The 19,212-nt window shown below is 34.9% G+C and overlaps 1 protein-coding gene across 8 annotated transcripts in view; it reads right to left on the minus strand.

The window, feature by feature from the left end:
• Hipk (Homeodomain interacting protein kinase) overlaps positions 1-19,212 on the minus strand; it is a 182,086-nt gene that overhangs the window by 105,853 nt on the left and 57,021 nt on the right. For 4 of the 8 annotated variants that reach the window (XM_073985751.1, XM_073985748.1, XM_073985756.1 and 1 more), the window contains one exon: positions 17,058-18,896. In XM_073985751.1, coding sequence (XP_073841852.1) covers positions 17,058-17,763 — 706 coding nt within the window. In that variant the 5' untranslated portion in view covers positions 17,764-18,896. The remainder of the gene's footprint in view (positions 1-17,057; positions 18,897-19,212) is intronic. The other 4 variants (XM_073985750.1, XM_073985753.1, XM_073985749.1 and 1 more) reach the window with 2 other exon arrangements.

Raw genomic sequence — 19,212 nt, forward strand, 5'->3', positions numbered from 1 at the left:
TTGAATTTCTGAGGGGGCGGGGACCTCCCCTTTCCTCTATTTTTTAAAAAGCTATATTTTAAATAAAAACGAATGGCAGTTGTGCCAACGACCTTACGTAATTATTTGGTTCCTAAAGACCCAAATGTGAGTGAAAATGAATTTGAATTTAAATTGGAAAATTTAGTTTTAGCAAAGACGCGCAAAAAATTAACAGAGCTCTCTTAAAAAATTAACAGAGCACCACTGAGGCTAAATTGAAATTTAATGTCAACATTTGATTTAAGAATAAAACTATTAAATTTGCTATAAGATGTGAAGAATATTTAACTGAATTAAGAGAAAGTGTAAATATTTATTTAATATACAATTTAATTGTATCTACGAGGGCAGTTCGGAAACTTCTTAGCCTAGCACAAAAAGCGCGGTATAAACAGAAAAAAGTTAAGTGTTTTGGAAACTTCCATCTCTGTTATGAACACATGTTAAATTTTGTTTCGATCTGGCAACTCCTTCATATAGAAACAGATGTTCAAAAAAGACGCATCCGCAATTTTTTTACAATGGAAAAATTAGAAATGCTTGCTGTCATTAAATATTTACATAAAAAAGGTTTATCGGGACAAGAAATTCATAATGATATGGTGAATGTGTTAGGTGAAAGTGCTCCTTCATATGCAACAGTAAAAAAATGGGTTGCTGAATTTAAACGTGGTCGTACAAGCATTGAAGATGGACCACGTAGTGGACGTCCAAAAACAGCAACAACAACAGAAATTGTAGCCAAAGTGCATGATGTGGTATTAAATGATCGACGAATAAAAGTGCGTGACTTGGACTAAGTGTATTGAAGTTTCAGGAGATTATATTGAAAAATAAAAATATTTTTGAAAAACTAACTATTCTCTTTCATTGATAGGCTAAGAAGTTTCCGAACCGCCCTCGTATGAGGTTTCTTTAAACGTTTAAGTAATTGTACAAAAATTAATTTTAAACAAAAGTACCCACTACCACATCTGTTGAAGTGTATTTTTTATCCACCACCCAACGAAAGTGAGGGGTGGGTCGACGGGATTTTTTTTTAAGGGCATGAAAGTCCTTCTAGCCTATGTATTTCAGGAATATCTAATATATATATATTTAGATTTTGGCTAAAAGCTGCTAAAGGGTAATTACTTTGGGGCCCCCTACCCAACAACCGTGAGGGGTGGGTCGACGGGATATCTGGAAAGGGCATCGACAGACCACCTAACCTATGTATTTCAGGAAGCTCTAGATATACAATTCAGGTTTTGGTAAAAAATGATTTGATATACCAACTACCAAAGCTGCTAAAGCTAATTACTTTGGGCCCAACAACGGTGAAGGATTGGTCGACGGGATATTTTTTATGGAAAGTGCATCGACGGAGCATCTAGCTTATGTAATTCAGGAAGGTATAGGTATATTCAGATTTTAGTAAAAAGATTTAGTAAAAACGGTAAGGTGTGGATCCACAGGATATTTTTTTCTGGAGAGGGCATTGAATGGTCATCTAGCCTATTTATTTCAGGAAGCTCTGAATATTTTCAGATTTTGGTAAAAAATTATTTTATTTACCCTCTAAAGCCCCCGCCAAAAATGGTGAAAGTCCATCTAGCCTACGTATTTCAGGAAGCTATAGATATATTCAGATTTTGGTAAAAAGTTTTTTTTATATACCAACCAGTAGTGGAATTCTGTAACACATTTTTTGAGTTGCCGACAATAATCGGCAAAATAAAAACGCAAAATTATGAGTGAAAAGTATCACTACAAGTTGACAACACTGCTGCTATCGGTAGGACTTAGCGATAGCTTTATTTTGGTTATTAACATATCGAAAAATTTCGGTAATTACCCAAATTATAAGCATTTTAATTTTACCGATTTTTGTCGGTAAGTCAAAAAATGAGTTGCAGAATTCCACTACAGGACTGCTAAAGGGTAAGACCATCTAGCCTATGTATTTTAGGAAGCTCTAGATACATTTTGGTGAAAAATTATTTTATTTACTCACTACCAAAGCTGCAAAATTGTAATTACTTTGGGCCTCCGCCAACAACGGATCAGTAGATCAGTATTTATCATTCTAATAAGGGCCCAATCCCTACGCTCATATCGTTTTCCAGGCCCAAACTTCTGACTTTGGTTAACAAATGATATAACGGCACTCTGTTGAAAGGTGAAATTTTGTTGCAAATGTATTGGCCACCACTGAAGATAAAAAAGGTGATGAGTGCCTGGCTGACAGGTGTTCAACACCCAGTCGAAACTTCTGTATCGAAATCTTAACATTTTTCATGAATATGAAAACACACTGAAATTTGTCCCAGATATTTAGGAAAGCTAGTTTTCTCATTAAAGGATATCATATATGGAAATCTACTTTTCATATTGAAATATAGTAAGATTTTCAATAAAAATAACTAAAAGAAAAAGCAGCAACAAAAAAAACTACACAAAAAATTAAATTTATACAATTAACAGCAATCAATTCAAATTAGCAAACACAAATGGGAGCTATGGGGAGAGTGAGAACAAACATGTGAAATACATGTGTGTGAAGATAAATTGGATTTCAAATTGGAAAATTTAAATTTAGCAAAGACACGAACCAACAACAGGGTACTGTACAGATCACTTCTAGGACCAAATTTAAATTTGAATTTAATGAACAAAATTTAATTTAAGAATGAAAATTAATATTTTTATAATATTTGAACAATATTTAACTGAATTAAAGGAAACTGTAAAAATTTATTTAGCATATAATTTTATTATATTAATGAGTTTTGTTTAAACGTTTAAATAATTATATACGTGTCAAAAAAAAATTGGAAAAAATTATTTTATATTCCCACTACGAAAACTGCTAAAGGGAAATTATTGTGGGGCCCCCACTTAATAATGGGGAGGGGTTCGTCCACGGAATATTTTTTTCTGGATAGGGCATCGAACGTCCATTCAGCCCATGTCTTTCAATAGATTCTAAATATATTCAGATTTTGGAAAAAAATTATTTTATATATTCCCACGGCGAAAACTGCTAAAGGGAAATTATTGTGGGCCCCCACTAAATAACGGGGAGGGGTTCGTCCACGGAATATTTTTTTCTGGATAGGGCATCGAATGTACATCTAGACCATGTCTTTCAATAGATTCTAAATATATTCATATTTTGGAAAAAAATTATTTTATATATTGCCACTGCGAAAACTGCTAAAGGGAAATTATTGTGGGGCCCCCCACTAAATAATGGGGAGGGGTTCGTCCACGGAATATTTTTTTCTGGATAGGGCATCGAATGTACATCAAGCCCATGTCTTTCAATAGATTCTAAATATATTCATATTTTGGAAAAAAAATTATTTTATATATTCCCACTACGAAAACTGCTAAAGGGAAATTATTGTGGGGCCCCCCACTTAATAATGGGGAGGGGTTCGTCCACGGAATATTTTTTTCTGGATAGGGCATCGAATGTACATCAAGCCCATGTCTTTCAATAGATTCTAAATAAATTCAGATTTTGGAAAAAAAATTATTTTATATATTCCCACGGCGAAAACTGCTAAAGGGAAATTATTGTGGGCCCCCACTAAATAACGGGGAGGGGTTCGTCCACGGAATATTTTTTTCTGGATAGGGCATCGAATGTACATCAAGCCCATGTCTTTCAATAGATTCTAAATAAATTCAGATTTTGGAAAAAAAATTATTTTATATATTCCCACTGCGAAAACTGCTAAAGGGAAATTATTGTGGGCCCCCACTAAATAACGGGGAGGGGTTCGTCCACGAAATATTTTTTTCTGGATAGGGCATCGAATGTACATCAAGCCCATGTCTTTCAATAGATTCTAACCCCCAGTTTTTGTAACTTATTTTTGTTCGTTCGTCTATATTCGTAATAATTTAGGCATTCATAGCTCAGCCCCCAGATGACATACACATCTAATTTTTCGTATACCCGTTCCATATATCGTTAATGATTCCCCATTTAAAAATCAGCGTTCTACATTTGCGCTAAAGCGAGTACATTGATCTACAAAATTTGACAATTCGTGTGAGAAGAATAAAAATTTTTACAAAAGCTGGGGGTAAATATATTCAGATTTTGGAAAAAAATTATTTTATATATTCCCACTACGAAAACTGCTAAAGGGAAATTATTGTGGGGCCCCCCACTAAATAATGGGGAGGGGTTCGTCCACGGAATATTTTTTTCTGGATAGGGCATCGAATGTACATCAAGCCCATGTCTTTCAATAGATTCTAAATATATTCATATTTTGGAAAAAAATTATTTTATATATTCCCACTACGAAAACTGCTAAAGGGAAATTATTGTGGGGCCCCCCACTTAATAATGGGGAGGGGTTCGTCCACGGAATATTTTTTTCTGGATAGGGCATCGAATGTACATCAAGCCCATGTCTTTCAATAGATTCTAAATATATTCAGATTTTGGAAAAAAATTTATATATTCCCACTGCGAAAACTGCTAAATGGAAATTATTGTGGGGCCTCCCACTAAATAACGGGGAGGGGTTCGTCCACAGAATATTTTTTTCTGGATAGGGCATCGAATGTACATCTAGACCATGTCTTTCAATAGTGGGGGGCCCCACAATAATTTCCCTTTAGCAGTTTTCGCAGTGGCAATATATAAAATAATTTTTTCCCAAAATCTGAATATATTTAGAATATATTGAAAGACATGGGCTTGATGTACATTCGATGCCCTATCCAGAAAAAAATATTCCGTGGACGAACCCCTCCCCATTATTAAGTGGGGGGCCCCACAATAATTTCCATTTAGCAGTTTTCGCAGTGGGAATATATAAATTTTTTTCCAAAATCTGAATATATTTAGAATCTATTGAAAGACATGGGCTTGATGTACATTCGATGCCCTATCCAGAAAAAAATATTCCGTGGACGAACCCCTCCCCATTATTAAGTGGGGGGCCCCACAATAATTTCCCTTTAGCAGTTTTCGTAGTGGGAATATATAAAATAATTTTTTTCCAAAATATGAATATATTTAGAATCTATTGAAAGACATGGGCTTGATGTACATTCGATGCCCTATCCAGAAAAAAATATTCCGTGGACGAACCCCTCCCCATTATTTAGTGGGGGGCCCCACAATAATTTCCCTTTAGCAGTTTTCGCAGTGGCAATATATAAAATAATTTTTTCCCAAAATCTGAATATATTTAGAATCTATTGAAAGACATGGGCTTGATGTACATTCGATGCCCTATCCAGAAAAAAATATTCCGTGGACGAACCCCTCCCCATTATTTAGTGGGGGGGCCCACAATAATTTCCCTTTAGCAGTTTTCGCCGTGGGAATATATAAAATAATTTTTTTTCCAAAATCTGAATATATTTAGAATCTATTGAAAGACATGGGCTTGATGTACATTCGATGCCCTATCCAGAAAAAAATATTCCGTGGACGAACCCCTCCCCATTATTTAGTGGGGGGCCCCACAATAATTTCCCTTTAGCAGTTTTCGTAGTGGGAATATATAAAATAATTTTTTTCCAAAATATGAATATATTTAGAATCTATTGAAAGACATGGTCTAGATGTACATTCGATGCCCTATCCAGAAAAAAATATTCCGTGGACGAACCCCTCCCCATTAGTAAGTGGGGGGCCCACAATAATTTTCCTTTAGCAGTTTTCGTAGTGGGAATATATAAAATAATTTTTTTCCAAAATATGAATATATTTAGAATCTATTGAAAGACATGGGCTTGATGTACATTCGATGCCCTATCCAGAAAAAAATATTCCGTGGACGAACCCCTCCCCATTATTTAGTGGGGGGGCCCACAATAATTTCCCTTTAGCAGTTTTCGCCGTGGGAATATATAAAATAATTTTTTTTCCAAAATCTGAATATATTTAGAATCTATTGAAAGACATGGGCTTGATGTACATTCGATGCCCTATCCAGAAAAAAATATTCCGTGGACGAACCCCTCCCCATTATTTAGTGGGGGGCCCCACAATAATTTCCCTTTAGCAGTTTTCGTAGTGGGAATATATAAAATAATTTTTTTCCAAAATATGAATATATTTAGAATCTATTGAAAGACATGGTCTAGATGTACATTCGATGCCCTATCCAGAAAAAAATATTCTGTGGACGAACCCCTCCCCGTTATTTAGTGGGGGGCCCCACAATAATTTCCCTTTAGCAGTTTTCGCAGTGGGAATATATAAAATAATTTTTTTCCAAAATCTGAATATATTTAGAATCTATTGAAAGACATGGGCTTGATGTACATTCGATGCCCTATCCAGAAAAAAATATTCCGTGGACGAACCCCTCCCCATTATTAAGTGGGGGGCCCCACAATAATTTCCCTTTAGCAGTTTTCGTAGTGGGAATATATAAAATAATTTTTTTCCAAAATATGAATATATTTAGAATCTATTGAAAGACATGGGCTTGATGTACATTCGATGCCCTATCCAGAAAAAAATATTCCGTGGACGAACCCCTCCCCGTTATTTAGTGGGGGGCCCCACAATAATTTCCCTTTAGCAGTTTTCGCAGTGGGAATATATAAAATATTTTTTTTCCAAAATCTGAATATATTTAGAATCTATTGAAAGACATGGGCTTGATGTACATTCGATGCCCTATCCAGAAAAAAATATTCTGTGGACGAACCCCTCCCCGTTATTTAGTGGCGGGCCCCACAATAATTTCCCTTTAGCAGTTTTCGCAGTGGCAATATATAAAATAATTTTTTCCCAAAATCTGAATATATTTAGAATCTATTGAAAGACATGGGCTTGATGTACATTCGATGCCCTATCCAGAAAAAAATATTCCGTGGACGAACCCCTCCCCATTATTTAGTGGGGGGCCCCACAATAATTTCCCTTTAGCAGTTTTCGTAGTGGGAATATAAAATAATTTTTTGACACGTACATAATTATTTAAACGTTTAAACAAACCTCATTAATATAATAAAATTATATGCTAAATAAATTTTTACAGTTTCCTTTAATTCAGTTAAATATTGTTCAAATATTATAAAAATATTAATTTTCATTCTTAAATTAAATTTTGTTCATTAAATTCAAACTTAAATTTGGTCCTAGAAGTGATCTGTACAGTACGCTGTTGTTGGTTCGTGTCTTTGCTAAATTTAAATTTTCCAATTTGAAATCCAATTTATCTTCACACACATGTGAAATACAGAGAAGAGCCAGAAATTAATAATAATAAAAACGTCAACAACAACCGCACATGTCTATTCACCGTGTATTATTATTATTAGTATTTTTTTTTTTTTTTTTTTTTTTTTTTTTTTGATAACAAAGTTTTAACGCAGACAATAACAAACAAATACATATACAACAATGGTATATAATCAAACAACAGCCCCAACACAAACAACCGATACTGTAAACACGAGAATTCAAAACAAACGATATTGCGTTGTGGACGCGACCGACCTCCACCACACTTTATCTTGGAGTCAAACATCAGCAGCAGCCAACCATGCCGAGGCGTTTCTTTTTTTCTGACGATGAAAACCCAGTAAACAGAGTAGCTTTGGTCGCCGTTGATTCGCTCGTTCGGTATGGAAATAAAGACAGCGAAAACAAGAACGCAATATCATTTTATTCTATGTCTGATATTTGTTATCTCTACCACACCACAACAACAACCAAGACGACGGACGGCGACGACAACAACGATGGACAATAAACAAAAATTTCGCACAGCAACAACAAATTGTTGTGAAAAGAAAACAAGACGAGGCGTCTACGTCAATTTGTGTCATTTAAAATTTATTCAAAATCGTGTGTAGGGAAGCCGCAACAGCCGCAACGTCCCTTCCAAAATCGAAATTGGCAAAAAATTCGTTCCCAGAGTAATAGATTTATTCACTAGAACATCAACAAAGAATGTCAGTTGACAATACCTCGAGAATTCGAATCAAGTGGTACTCAAATTTTTAAATGCAATATCGAAAAAGCTGATACCAATGCCTTGGAACTAGAGTTGTTAAAATCTAGTTCGTTTGAACGATCTAGTTCACCATATAGTTCAGTGGACACCAGTCTGTACAAACTAATTGTGTATGAGTTATTTAGTCCCTTTGTTGTTTTTTTTTTTTTTTTTTAAGTGGGAAAAATATATTTGTTCCCATTTTTCGAACAGATTTATAATTATTTAATTTATCTTTCAATTTGGAGGTAGACTTTCTTAGCATTAATTTTTAAATTAGAATGTATATTTTAAAGCCTACATATTTATTTTGTGTTTTTATACCCTATACCACAATGTGGAAAAGGGTATAATAAGTTTGTTTTCCCAAAAATTCATGTAACGCCGCGAAATATTCGTCGTAGACCCCTCATGTGGTATACCAAACTTCATATCTCGACTAGATAAAGCGATTTAGCGATGTGTGTCCGTCCGTCCGTCCGTCTGTCCGTCCATTAAAAATTGTAATCAAGCTAGAGGCCGCAATTATGGACCGATTGTCACGAAATTTAGTATGGAGGTCGGGTTTGGACCAGAATAGAACTGATTAGTTTTTGGCGATGATCGTGAAATGTTAAAGGGATGAAATGGACCAAAAACAAAATTTTTGCTCGATTTTGTAGCCGCTCTGTAGGTCGCAATAATAGTCCGATCGGTTCGATTTTAAACGTAGTTTTGGTTTGAGATGAAGAAGTAGCGTGCAAGTCAACGGTATGATCGGATAATATTTAGCGGGTTGAATTGATCAAAACTTTTGTGTGAAAATTGGTAAAATTTCTAATGCACATCTTATAACAGCTAGCCCGGAAAGCTAGTGCACAGGGATAGTGGTATAGGGTATCACATGGTCGGCCCCGTCCGACTATAGTCTGTTCTTACTTGTTAAAATTTAAATTCAGCCAAAAAACTGTGTATGAGACATGTGGCGATTTGATCGCCCTTCTTATTAACCTAAGCTCACCCCCAATCAGAGACCTGCACCGATCGGCTCACAGTCGTCTAAGCCGAGCCGCAGTTAAAATGTTAGTGCCCCCGTCGCACAGTGTTGCCTCAGTGGACAAAAATCGAAAAATGTGTTCTTGACTTTTTTATAATTTTATGGTTTTATTTTACTGAGAACACTTCAAATAGGACAAACCTCAAAGATGTTGTCGATATTTGGTGTTACTATAAAGTTATAGCTCGTTAAACATAGAACATTTTTCGTATGTGACATTTACTAAAATGTATTTAAAAAAGAAACCCATGTTCATGGAAGTTTTTTAAAGAAGTTATTGACATATTCCACAACTTTTGAATAGGAAATTAAAGAGTGGTCGATAGTCTTGCAATTTATGAAAAAAAAGTTTACATATAATGTGTATACATAAATTACCGTTATGTTGATTGAAACAGTAACGTGTTATACAAAACTCACGAATTTCGCTTCTTTCATGGAGTGTATCTAAAAATTGCAGCAAATTGCAGTTTCGACCATTTGGTACATGAAACAGACATCCCTTGCGAATTAAAAAATGCAAAGTTTACATCCTATAAAATCCGATTCTCGGAGCCACAACCATATCATCATATACAATTTGTACGAAATGAGCAAGAATCCATGTTTTGCTCAGTGGATAAATTCACTTTATTTGACTGCTTCGTTTTATATATCCAAATATGAAGCAATTTTTAACAAAATCGGTAAAACTGATCAGAGGCCCAAGCAAATATCGCATATTAAATTTGAAGGCGGTTCAATTAAAATTGGCTGAGTTATAGCAAAATCGGGGAAATATATATATATGTGGGGGCTATATCGAAATCTGATCCGATGTTTAATAAAATCGGTAAAACTGATCAGAGGCCCAAGCAAATATCGCATATTAAATTTGAAGGCGGTTCAATAAAAATTGGCTGAGTTATAGCAAAATCGGGGAAATATATATGTGGGGGCTATATCGAAATCTGATCCGATGTTTAACAAAATCGGTAAAACTGATCAGAGGCCCAAGCAAATATCGCATATTAAATTTGAAGGCGGTTCAATAAAAATTGGCTGAGTTATAGCAAAATCGGGGAAATATATATATGTGGGGGCTATATCGAAATCTGATCCGATGTTTAACAAAATCGGTAAAACTGATCAGAGGCCCAAGCAAATATCGCATATTAAATTTGAAGGCGGTACAATTAAAATTGGCTGAGTTATAGCAGAATCGGAGAAATATATGTATGGGGGATATATCCAAATCTGAACCGATATGGACCAAAATGGGAATTTTTCATTCCTATGCCCGCATAAGTACTTGTATAAAAATTCATCGACCTAGGTCAACTCCTTCTATTTTTGTCCACGTTTACAAGGAAGTGGCAACACTGTGCGTCGCCGACATTTTTTCGGCTGCGTCGTTTATTGCTTGAATAACAATAAACATTCTAAAAATATGATAATATTAATTTTTTAATATTGCTTACATGTTAAAAATTTATTATTAACAAGTAAGAGCGGGCTATAGTCGGACGGGTCGACCATGTGATACCCTACACCACTACATATATGTATTAACTCATCGCGTAATAAAACCGTTTCAAAATTTGATTTTGCCTGGCTGGGGAATCGTTTTGAAAGAAGGTGGCAAAGCGAATCATGCTGCAATGTATGTATAAAAATCCAATTGGACAATTAAAACGTTAGGGCACCATGTAATATGCAACAATGCAACAACTGGAAATGGGAAAATGTGGTTCTCTGCACATAACCCATTATATATTAAGCAGTAGGCCCGTTATCTAGCATACACTTTATTGCAATTTTCATCGGGAGGAAGATCAGTAGTTCTATTTTCATATGTAGTCTACTTTGCCGGTATATGCCCTCCAGGAAAAAAATATAGACCAAAAATATTTTTTTTTGTATTTTTCATACAAATGTAATGGTCCATTTCACCCCCTAAATAATATCAGATTACCATCCAAATTTGTAGGCCTCTTCTCCGACCTAAACTCTCACCTCATGCAAAATTTCGTCAAATAACAGGGTATATTAGGCTGTAACTCTGTTACCTTATCATGTACACCAACACAATTGACATCAATAGAAAGGTCAAGCGTTCCTCTTCCAAGTATAGCTTACTTGCCCCGAATGTCTCTTTCAGGAATAAAGATATAAGCTGTATAATAAAATTGTTCACAATTTTCACACAAAAGTTTTGGTCCATTTATCCCTATAAATATTATCTGATTGCCATCTCAAATTGCAAGCTACTTCTTTGTCATATACTCTTACCGTATTCAAAATTTCGAGGCGATCTGACTATTATTGCGACCTACAGAACATATACAACATCGGATAAAAATTATGTTTTTGGTCCATTTCAACCGCTAAATATTTTACGATCATCACCAATTAAAATAGCGATCTATTCTGATGTAAAACCGACCTCCATACCAAATTTCGTGACGATCAATCCAAAATTGCGGCCTGGAGTTTGATTACAATTTATAATGGACAGACGAACACACGGACGGACGGACACACATCTCAAAATCGCTTTATCTCGCCGAGATATGAAGATTGGTATACCACATTGGGGGTCTCCGACGAATATTTCGCGGTGTTACATGAATTTTTACCAAAACAAACATATAGTACCCTTTCCACATAGTGGTGTAGGGTATAAAAATAAATTTAAGACCAGTAAAGAAGGATCAAAGTCGGGCGGAGCCAACTGTACGATCTCAATATAATTTGACGAAATGTTTTCTATACTTAATGCGCCATATTTTCCATATTTAATCAAAATTCGACATACATAGTGTGATTTGTGCAGCAAATACCTAAAAGCGGGTGAGCTATATCCAAATCTGAACCGATTCTCAACAAAAGCAATAAATAGCAAAAAATTATCGTCCACAATTTACAGTTGATACGAAAAATAAATGCGACCTGTACTTTGCGAACAGTCAGACGTACGAACATGTATAAATCGACTCAGAAAGTGATTCTATGGTTTTGTTCTTTACGTGCTTGATGTGGCCATTTTTACCATTTCTTTCCATTTTTAATCTGCAGATTTTACCATTTCTTACCATTTTTAGTCTGCAAACATGGCTGCCAGATTTGACGATTTATGGTCATTTTGACGATTTTTTGGTCAAAAATTGATAAATGACGATTTGACGGCTTTTTACCCAAAAAATGACGATTTTCTGATATTTTGCTGTCATAAGTAATTTTGTAAAACATGAATTTGTAAAGACAGATCAAATATTTTTAGTTCATTTTAATAACTAATTGCAAATTTCAAAGGAATTGCTAAGAAAAAGAAAAAACGGAATTCAAGTGAAACAAGCGAAATTTATAATTGCTCTGTTCCAGAACCTACAAAAATCTACTATTTTTGAATTTTTTGTGCGAAATTTATAACCAGGGTTTAAAAGCCAGCATCTAAAAATATTAGCATTAGCTGTACACTTCAACTGCTACACAATATTGACACACACGGCTAAATAAGCAACCGAACGCATATTTATTTTTGTACATTTTGGCTTATTTCGTTTTCTACGCCTAAACTTTTTTCGTTAGGCATAATCGAAAGCAAACCGACAAGCGAGGGGTGGTTTTGTGAATAGTATTGCCAACGCAGTAACAAAAAAGGTGTCATTTCATGTCAAAATGCCTCCGTCAAATGATAGATCTTAAACAATAATAATGATTATAGTTTAAAAATAAAAAATATATATATTGAACGGCTTCACCACAAATTCGCATGTCCTTTGAACGAAAAATTAGAAATAAAAATACCGTGATTTTTAATGCATTGCACTGGTAACCCTGATCTCAAAAACAATTGTTTGCTGAAAACCTGGCTAAGCCGTTGAATCTTTGTTGCTTATTGTCTTTTCTGATATGTGTTGATCATGTGTGCTGTAAAATATGAGTATGCATGTCCGATGCTATTTTATTATAGCGACAATATCAAATAGCATCAGCATCGCTAGCAATATTTTTGTGAAATTTCTTGCTACATGTTGCCGTTGTTCATTGTTGCTAAAAATATTTCGAAGAAATTTTAGCAGGCAAAGCTGCAAAAATTCGGTGCTTTTGCTAATGAGGCGTTAGCATTTTTAACCCTGTTTATAACTAAAAAAATTTTTACTTGTTATCCCATACTTATTAACATATTTAGCTATAATATGGTATTATAGTGTCTCCGGGGGAAGAACTCTTCCTTGCAAACATGTCTCAAGATAGTTCCATATTTTGATATAGCTCCCATACAGATGCACATCTAAATTTGTATGAATTTCATGCCAAATCCCTTATTTTAAAAGTGAAGTCCTCAGAAGATTTGCAAATATTTCCAGCCCAAATGTGGTTATTCCGTATCTAGAGAGTCCAACTTAATTTCCCAAAAAATAATCGAACCCAAAAACAATTAATTTTTTGAAAATTTATTGCTATATAACTAAGTGCCTCCAGACCCCAAACTACTTTTTATAATTTAAATCTCACCCTCTGCTATTAATTAAAAATAAATGTTGTCCAGTTTTATTACGAATTTATTTAACATTTAAACAAATATGAAGATAATTTTTTAGCAACAATTTTTTAAAATCTGGTGCAACAAAAATTCTCGTATTTGATAGTGAATAACTGAGTGAATATTTACAACAACAAAAATGAAAAAAACAAAATCTTTGTCTGCAAAGTGTCTGTAATCTATACAATGGAAAATATTTCGTAATTTTATAGTTCGATTTTTTTACCTTTCCGCCGCTAGATCAGAGGTTTCGACCAGTGTGCGCCGACAAAATAGACAAAAAGGCGTCGTTTCTTAAAAATTAAAAATATATCTTCCAATGCCAGAATGCGATTTTTATATTTTTGAATAGTGGATTTATTTCGGGTCACTATTAATTTTTTGGCCTGTTTCACTAAGACAATTCGAATACAAATTCGTTCGAAATGTTACCAAACTTCTGTTTTTTGAAAAATATATGATTCATTTGTGTTTTCAATCAAATAAATTTTTTTCTTCAACAGTAGGTGTTTGGTAGTCATTCAAACGGATTTGAATTCGAATTGTCTAAAGGTAGAGTTACATTAGGCAAATATTTGCTCCAGCGACCGGCAATGTGCGCTTACTGAGAGCAAGTTGGCATAAATTCAATGTATTATCAACACTTATTTGATCTCAGTATGCGCACAATGCCGGTCGCTGGAGCAAATATTTGCCTAATGTGACCTTACCTTTAGAGAAACAGGCCATTAATTTTTCACAATTTTCTATTATTTTATACAATTTTCATTTTACGAGAAACTTGCCGCACAACAACTTCTTTGTGTATGTATCGATAACTTTTACTTATCGATAACTTTTTAAATAATTTTGATCGTATAAGGGAATCCAATTAATTTTTCTTCGAACAAAAACTCGCTCGATAACGGATGCGAGAGTTAGGTCCCGGGTGTGCATACCATTGCCACCGTGGTGCTTATCCCGAGATAACGGCAACATAATTTTTCAAAATCTTAACAATCGGCAACACAATTTATCTTTTTGTATTAAATTAGGAAATTTGTATGTAATTGGCGAATCCGGTATTTGAAATGTTAAGGCCCAGTTTACTGGTACCTCCATCACAAAGGTAGACAATATGCATTTAGATACAGTTTAGGACTTTAAGTTCCCGTCTATATGGAACATTCTTTTCAGAAGTACAACTTTCCAAACACCAAGCCCATTGCCGCATCCAAAAATTTTGATTATATTTTCACATAAGTCCTCGACGTCGACAGACGAATTGACAGGGAGGTACCGTTCTATAGAAGCTATATCAAAACGTAGACAATTCTCAGTCGGAATATCTAATACCCCACCAAACACTTAATAAGAAAGAAATTCCAGCTATTTCGGTAGGATTATTTGGCTAAAACCTTAAAAATAATGAAAATCGATGTAGGTACCGAGCGAGGTGCCGTTCAATGGGGCTACATAAAAACGAGTAGATACATACATACAAGCAGATACATACCGAATTTTACCCATTCCCATAGAGTAATTCAACTTAAGCCTTGAAAATACATAACATCGTGCGGTACCGTTCTATGGACGCTATATAAAAACGTGGTCCTATAACGACCAGGCCACATTCTAAATTCCATCCATTTCGTTGTTAGATTGAGGCTAAAACTTCGAGCAGGGTTCCGAATTCGGAAAAAAACTCCAACTCCGGACAATATTTTTTCCACATTTATTATTTTTTCCCTTATATGGTCAAAAAAAATCAAACTGACTATAAAGATCTAAGCGGAACCTTTTTCTTACTTTTAATGGCTTTTTCAGTTTTTTGGATTTTTCCTGTAAGACTTATCAAAAACCTCCCAAAGTAAAAGTTGTATACTTAAAATAACTTTACGCCTACTTTTTATTCGTCGCTAAATTACCGAAAAACGTCGTTAATTACCGAAATTATACGCGTTTTAATTTTACCGATTTTTGTCGGTACCTCAAAAAATTGGTAAGAGAATCGCACTACAGGTTCGAATATAGATTATATCGATCCACTCCTTCGGGTACCTCTCGCGCAAAACTTTAATATTTTAGCGCAAGTCAGGGTGTGCTCGCGGTCTTTTGAATACTATATTTTTTAGCAAGTCCATACTTCCTCAGATAATGGACCAAAGGTTCCAAATAACCCTAACGGATCCATCTGGTGTACAAGATAACTCACGAAACGAGTGAAAACAGATTACTGAAATTTTGTCCATAATGAAATTTCTTCCAAAAGCACATCACGTTCCAAGAGTGTATACATATGTTGGACAATATCATCGGGTACCCTCCTCCCTCACAAAAGTTCAACATTTATTCCCAATATTCAACATTTTATGTAATAAATTAATTCTCTTTCGAGTTGAGCTGTTATGACCTAAGAGGTATGTACATTGAATAATTAGGAGTCTACCGAAGTCCCACACATCATCCAACCATTATGCTACGTTTCACGGGTGTTAAGTCCGATCATCAGGCATATTAGGATTTTGTTTTTGTGGCATTTTCACGGAAGGTACTCTTTGTGGCCCTGTTTAGAGCGAAATTATGTGTTTCGTGAAAAGTCCATTATTCCCAACATAATAATCCAAAAGCTCTAATGCTTACGATGACTATCTAAAATGATCCAGTTCCAAAATGGACTGTGTCAGTTCATTCCTTCAGGTACGTACTCCGCAAAAGTTCAAAATTCCGACCAGCTTGGACGAAATATTGTCCACCACCCCTGAAGTAGGGGTCCGGTTCCGCTGCTTTGTATGGTGAGAACCTCATGGTGGATTGTTTGACCACTAAGATGTCGATTTTCAGTGCTTCATCTGATACATACACTCTCTGCCGATGGCACTGTGTCTTAATCAAAAAAAGCTTAGGTTTTCTTCGATTGTTAGCTCGGTTTGTGTAAGGGTTTTACTAGGCGTTTACACACAGACAGTATTGGCAAGGCAATAGCAAATTTACAAACCATTTTCACCAATACATTCATACTTTTCTCTATACATATTTAAAAATTTGTAAATGTATTTGTGAAAAAGTTTTCTATTTTTGCTATTGTCTTGCCAATATTGGCATTTATAAACGCCGGGTTAGATAGAAAATTTTTGTTTCTTGCAATGCCTTTTGCGCTTGAAGCAGATTTCGACTCTCGAAGGGGACAACGTTCTTCCAATGACTTTAATTTGTTAACATTTCGTTCGTCCTTAGGCATTTTTCATTTTCTTGCCCTAGTCTTTTTGCATTGTGGACTAAGTTCAATTGGTTTTGGATTTGTTTCGGAAGGTTATCGGGTTTGACGGTGGCCTCGATATTTTAAACCTAATATACCTATGCTAATTTATATTGTCTGAATATGTTTTAATCGTTGTTATATCAAATATTTATTATATCTAGTATTTTGTTATATCTAATATTTCCTCCCTAATTCTGTTAAAATTTGGAATATCACCTATATCGTTAGTATTCAAACATTTGGCATGCATGTATAACTTACCTGTTGATATTTCACGTTTGCGCTTTGATGATGAGCTTTTCTGTAGAGCCAGCTGCTGCTGTAGTTCTTGCTGTTGCAGATATTTGTTCTTGGTTACCTTGGACGAATAACGGATATTTGATTCCGGTGCTGATGAATAGTTTGTGGTTGTGATGGGATCGTTAATATGGACCTCACTACCGTTCAAACTATTTACGCTGGGATCGTCGATATAAATGACTTGATGGGCTGGTGGCTGTTGCTGCTGCTGTTCCTTGTTTATAAAACTTTCACTATCGGCGGCAGCGGCAATAACTGTCCTTTGATGACGAGTTTGTTGTTGCTGATGTTCTTGGGGATAGTCAGCTTCGTCATCGACCAAGGGCGTTGTGGCAATTTGTTTTTTGCTTGGATACACAATTAACGATCTGGGTTCGCTAGTAGCTTGATATTCTACAGCGGAAGCGATAGTTACTTCTTCATCGGTGGTACCCACTGTATTTGTGGTAGTAGTGGTATTGGCAGTGGTACCGTCGTCGTAATATTGTTGATCGTTTTCTTCGTCAAATTGTTGCTGTTGTTGTTGGTCCAGCTCTGACTGTTGCTGCTGAAGCTCTTGCTGTTGTAAAAGTTGTTCGTGGTGTTGGTGTTGCTGCTGTACACCCTCCTGTTCAGGGCGACTTGAGTAGTCGAAATTAGTTGCGTTTGTAACCGAAGACGTTTTCATTTGTCTCTGCTTACAATTGGAATACAAATTTCTTTTCTTTCTTTCTTTTTTATTTGTTTTTCTTTTGTGGCTTTGCTTTTCTTTGAACGAGTGGGGGTTTAATTAATGGGACAGATTTAAGTTACAATTTTCTTTTGATATTTTATTGGAGGCTACCACTGCCTCTACCACCGACCACCACTAATACTACCAGTACCAGTACTACTGCTTGCAGCAATTGATGATGATGATGGCCGATCGTTGTTTCGGTCGGTTTTCTTGGATACAACGCAAATTGTTATTCTTTTGGCGTTGCTTTTGGTTTCCGATGACGCCGTTGTGTTATAACACTTGGATGTCGTCGGCGTCGTATTCAATTTCAATTTGTTTACCACCGTAACAGTTGCCAATTTTGCACCGCCAACGCCAATATCTCTACACTGCTGCTGCTGCATTCGCAAGAAGACAGAGAGGGGGGTTTTGAAATTTTCTGATAATTTTCTTTGATTTACGCATACATTCTTAATGGGGGGCTTTTGTGTCTGATTTTATATCAACAGCTTCTTGTTTTTTTCTTTATTTTACAATTTCGAATTCTATTTGACCAATAGACAAATGTATAAATATGTGTTAGATGCTGTTTAATTACACAGACACACTAAAATTACATAGACACACGCACATGAAATATTTGTATGTATGCACTTGTGAATTACTTTTGTTGCTGTTATTTACTTTTGTTTTAGGGGTAGTTTCTTTTAATACCCTCTTCTATAATTTTTCAAAATATAAACACTTGTTTTGTTGCTTTTTATCTATCGATTGATTGATTATTTGATACTGTTGCATTTTCATCAATTATTTTATTTCGGTATTTTTGCAGAAATGCGGGGAACTTTAAAAGGAGACGGGTGGGTTTGTGGTATTTGGTTTTCTGTTATTGTTGTTGTTGTGTTGAATAACTATTCTACAAGCTAAATAATTTGTTATGTATTTTGTTGTGTTTAACTATTTACATAAATCTAATTTGTTGTTGTTAATTAAATTAATTTTGTTTTAGATATTACTTATAATTTTATTTGTTGTTGTTGTTTTATACACAATTCTTTTATTTTATAATTTTCGAAACCAAATTAAATAAAGGCGAAAAAACACTGCAAAGAGAAGAAAAAACAGAAAATGTAAATTTATTAATTTTAAATTATTGTGGGTAATTTTTTTTTTATTAAAAACAAGTAAAAGAGTATCAGTCGGCTTTGCCGACAGAGATATACCTCAGTCTGTTTGAATTGAAACTTTTATCTATTGACAAAATCGAATCGAATACTGGTTACGCAACTGAAATCCATTTCCCCAGTAATTATGTATTAGGGGGTTTTCTGATTTTTTGGCCCTTTTTATACGTATGAACTTGCCGATAAAATTATATTTGGGAATAAATGCAATAAACTTTTGTTTTATTTGCAAACA

Source organism: Musca autumnalis, unplaced genomic scaffold (assembly GCF_047663935.1).
Source record: "Musca autumnalis isolate F117 unplaced genomic scaffold, ASM4766393v1 scaffold_4, whole genome shotgun sequence".
NCBI lineage: Eukaryota > Metazoa > Arthropoda > Insecta > Diptera > Muscidae > Musca > Musca autumnalis.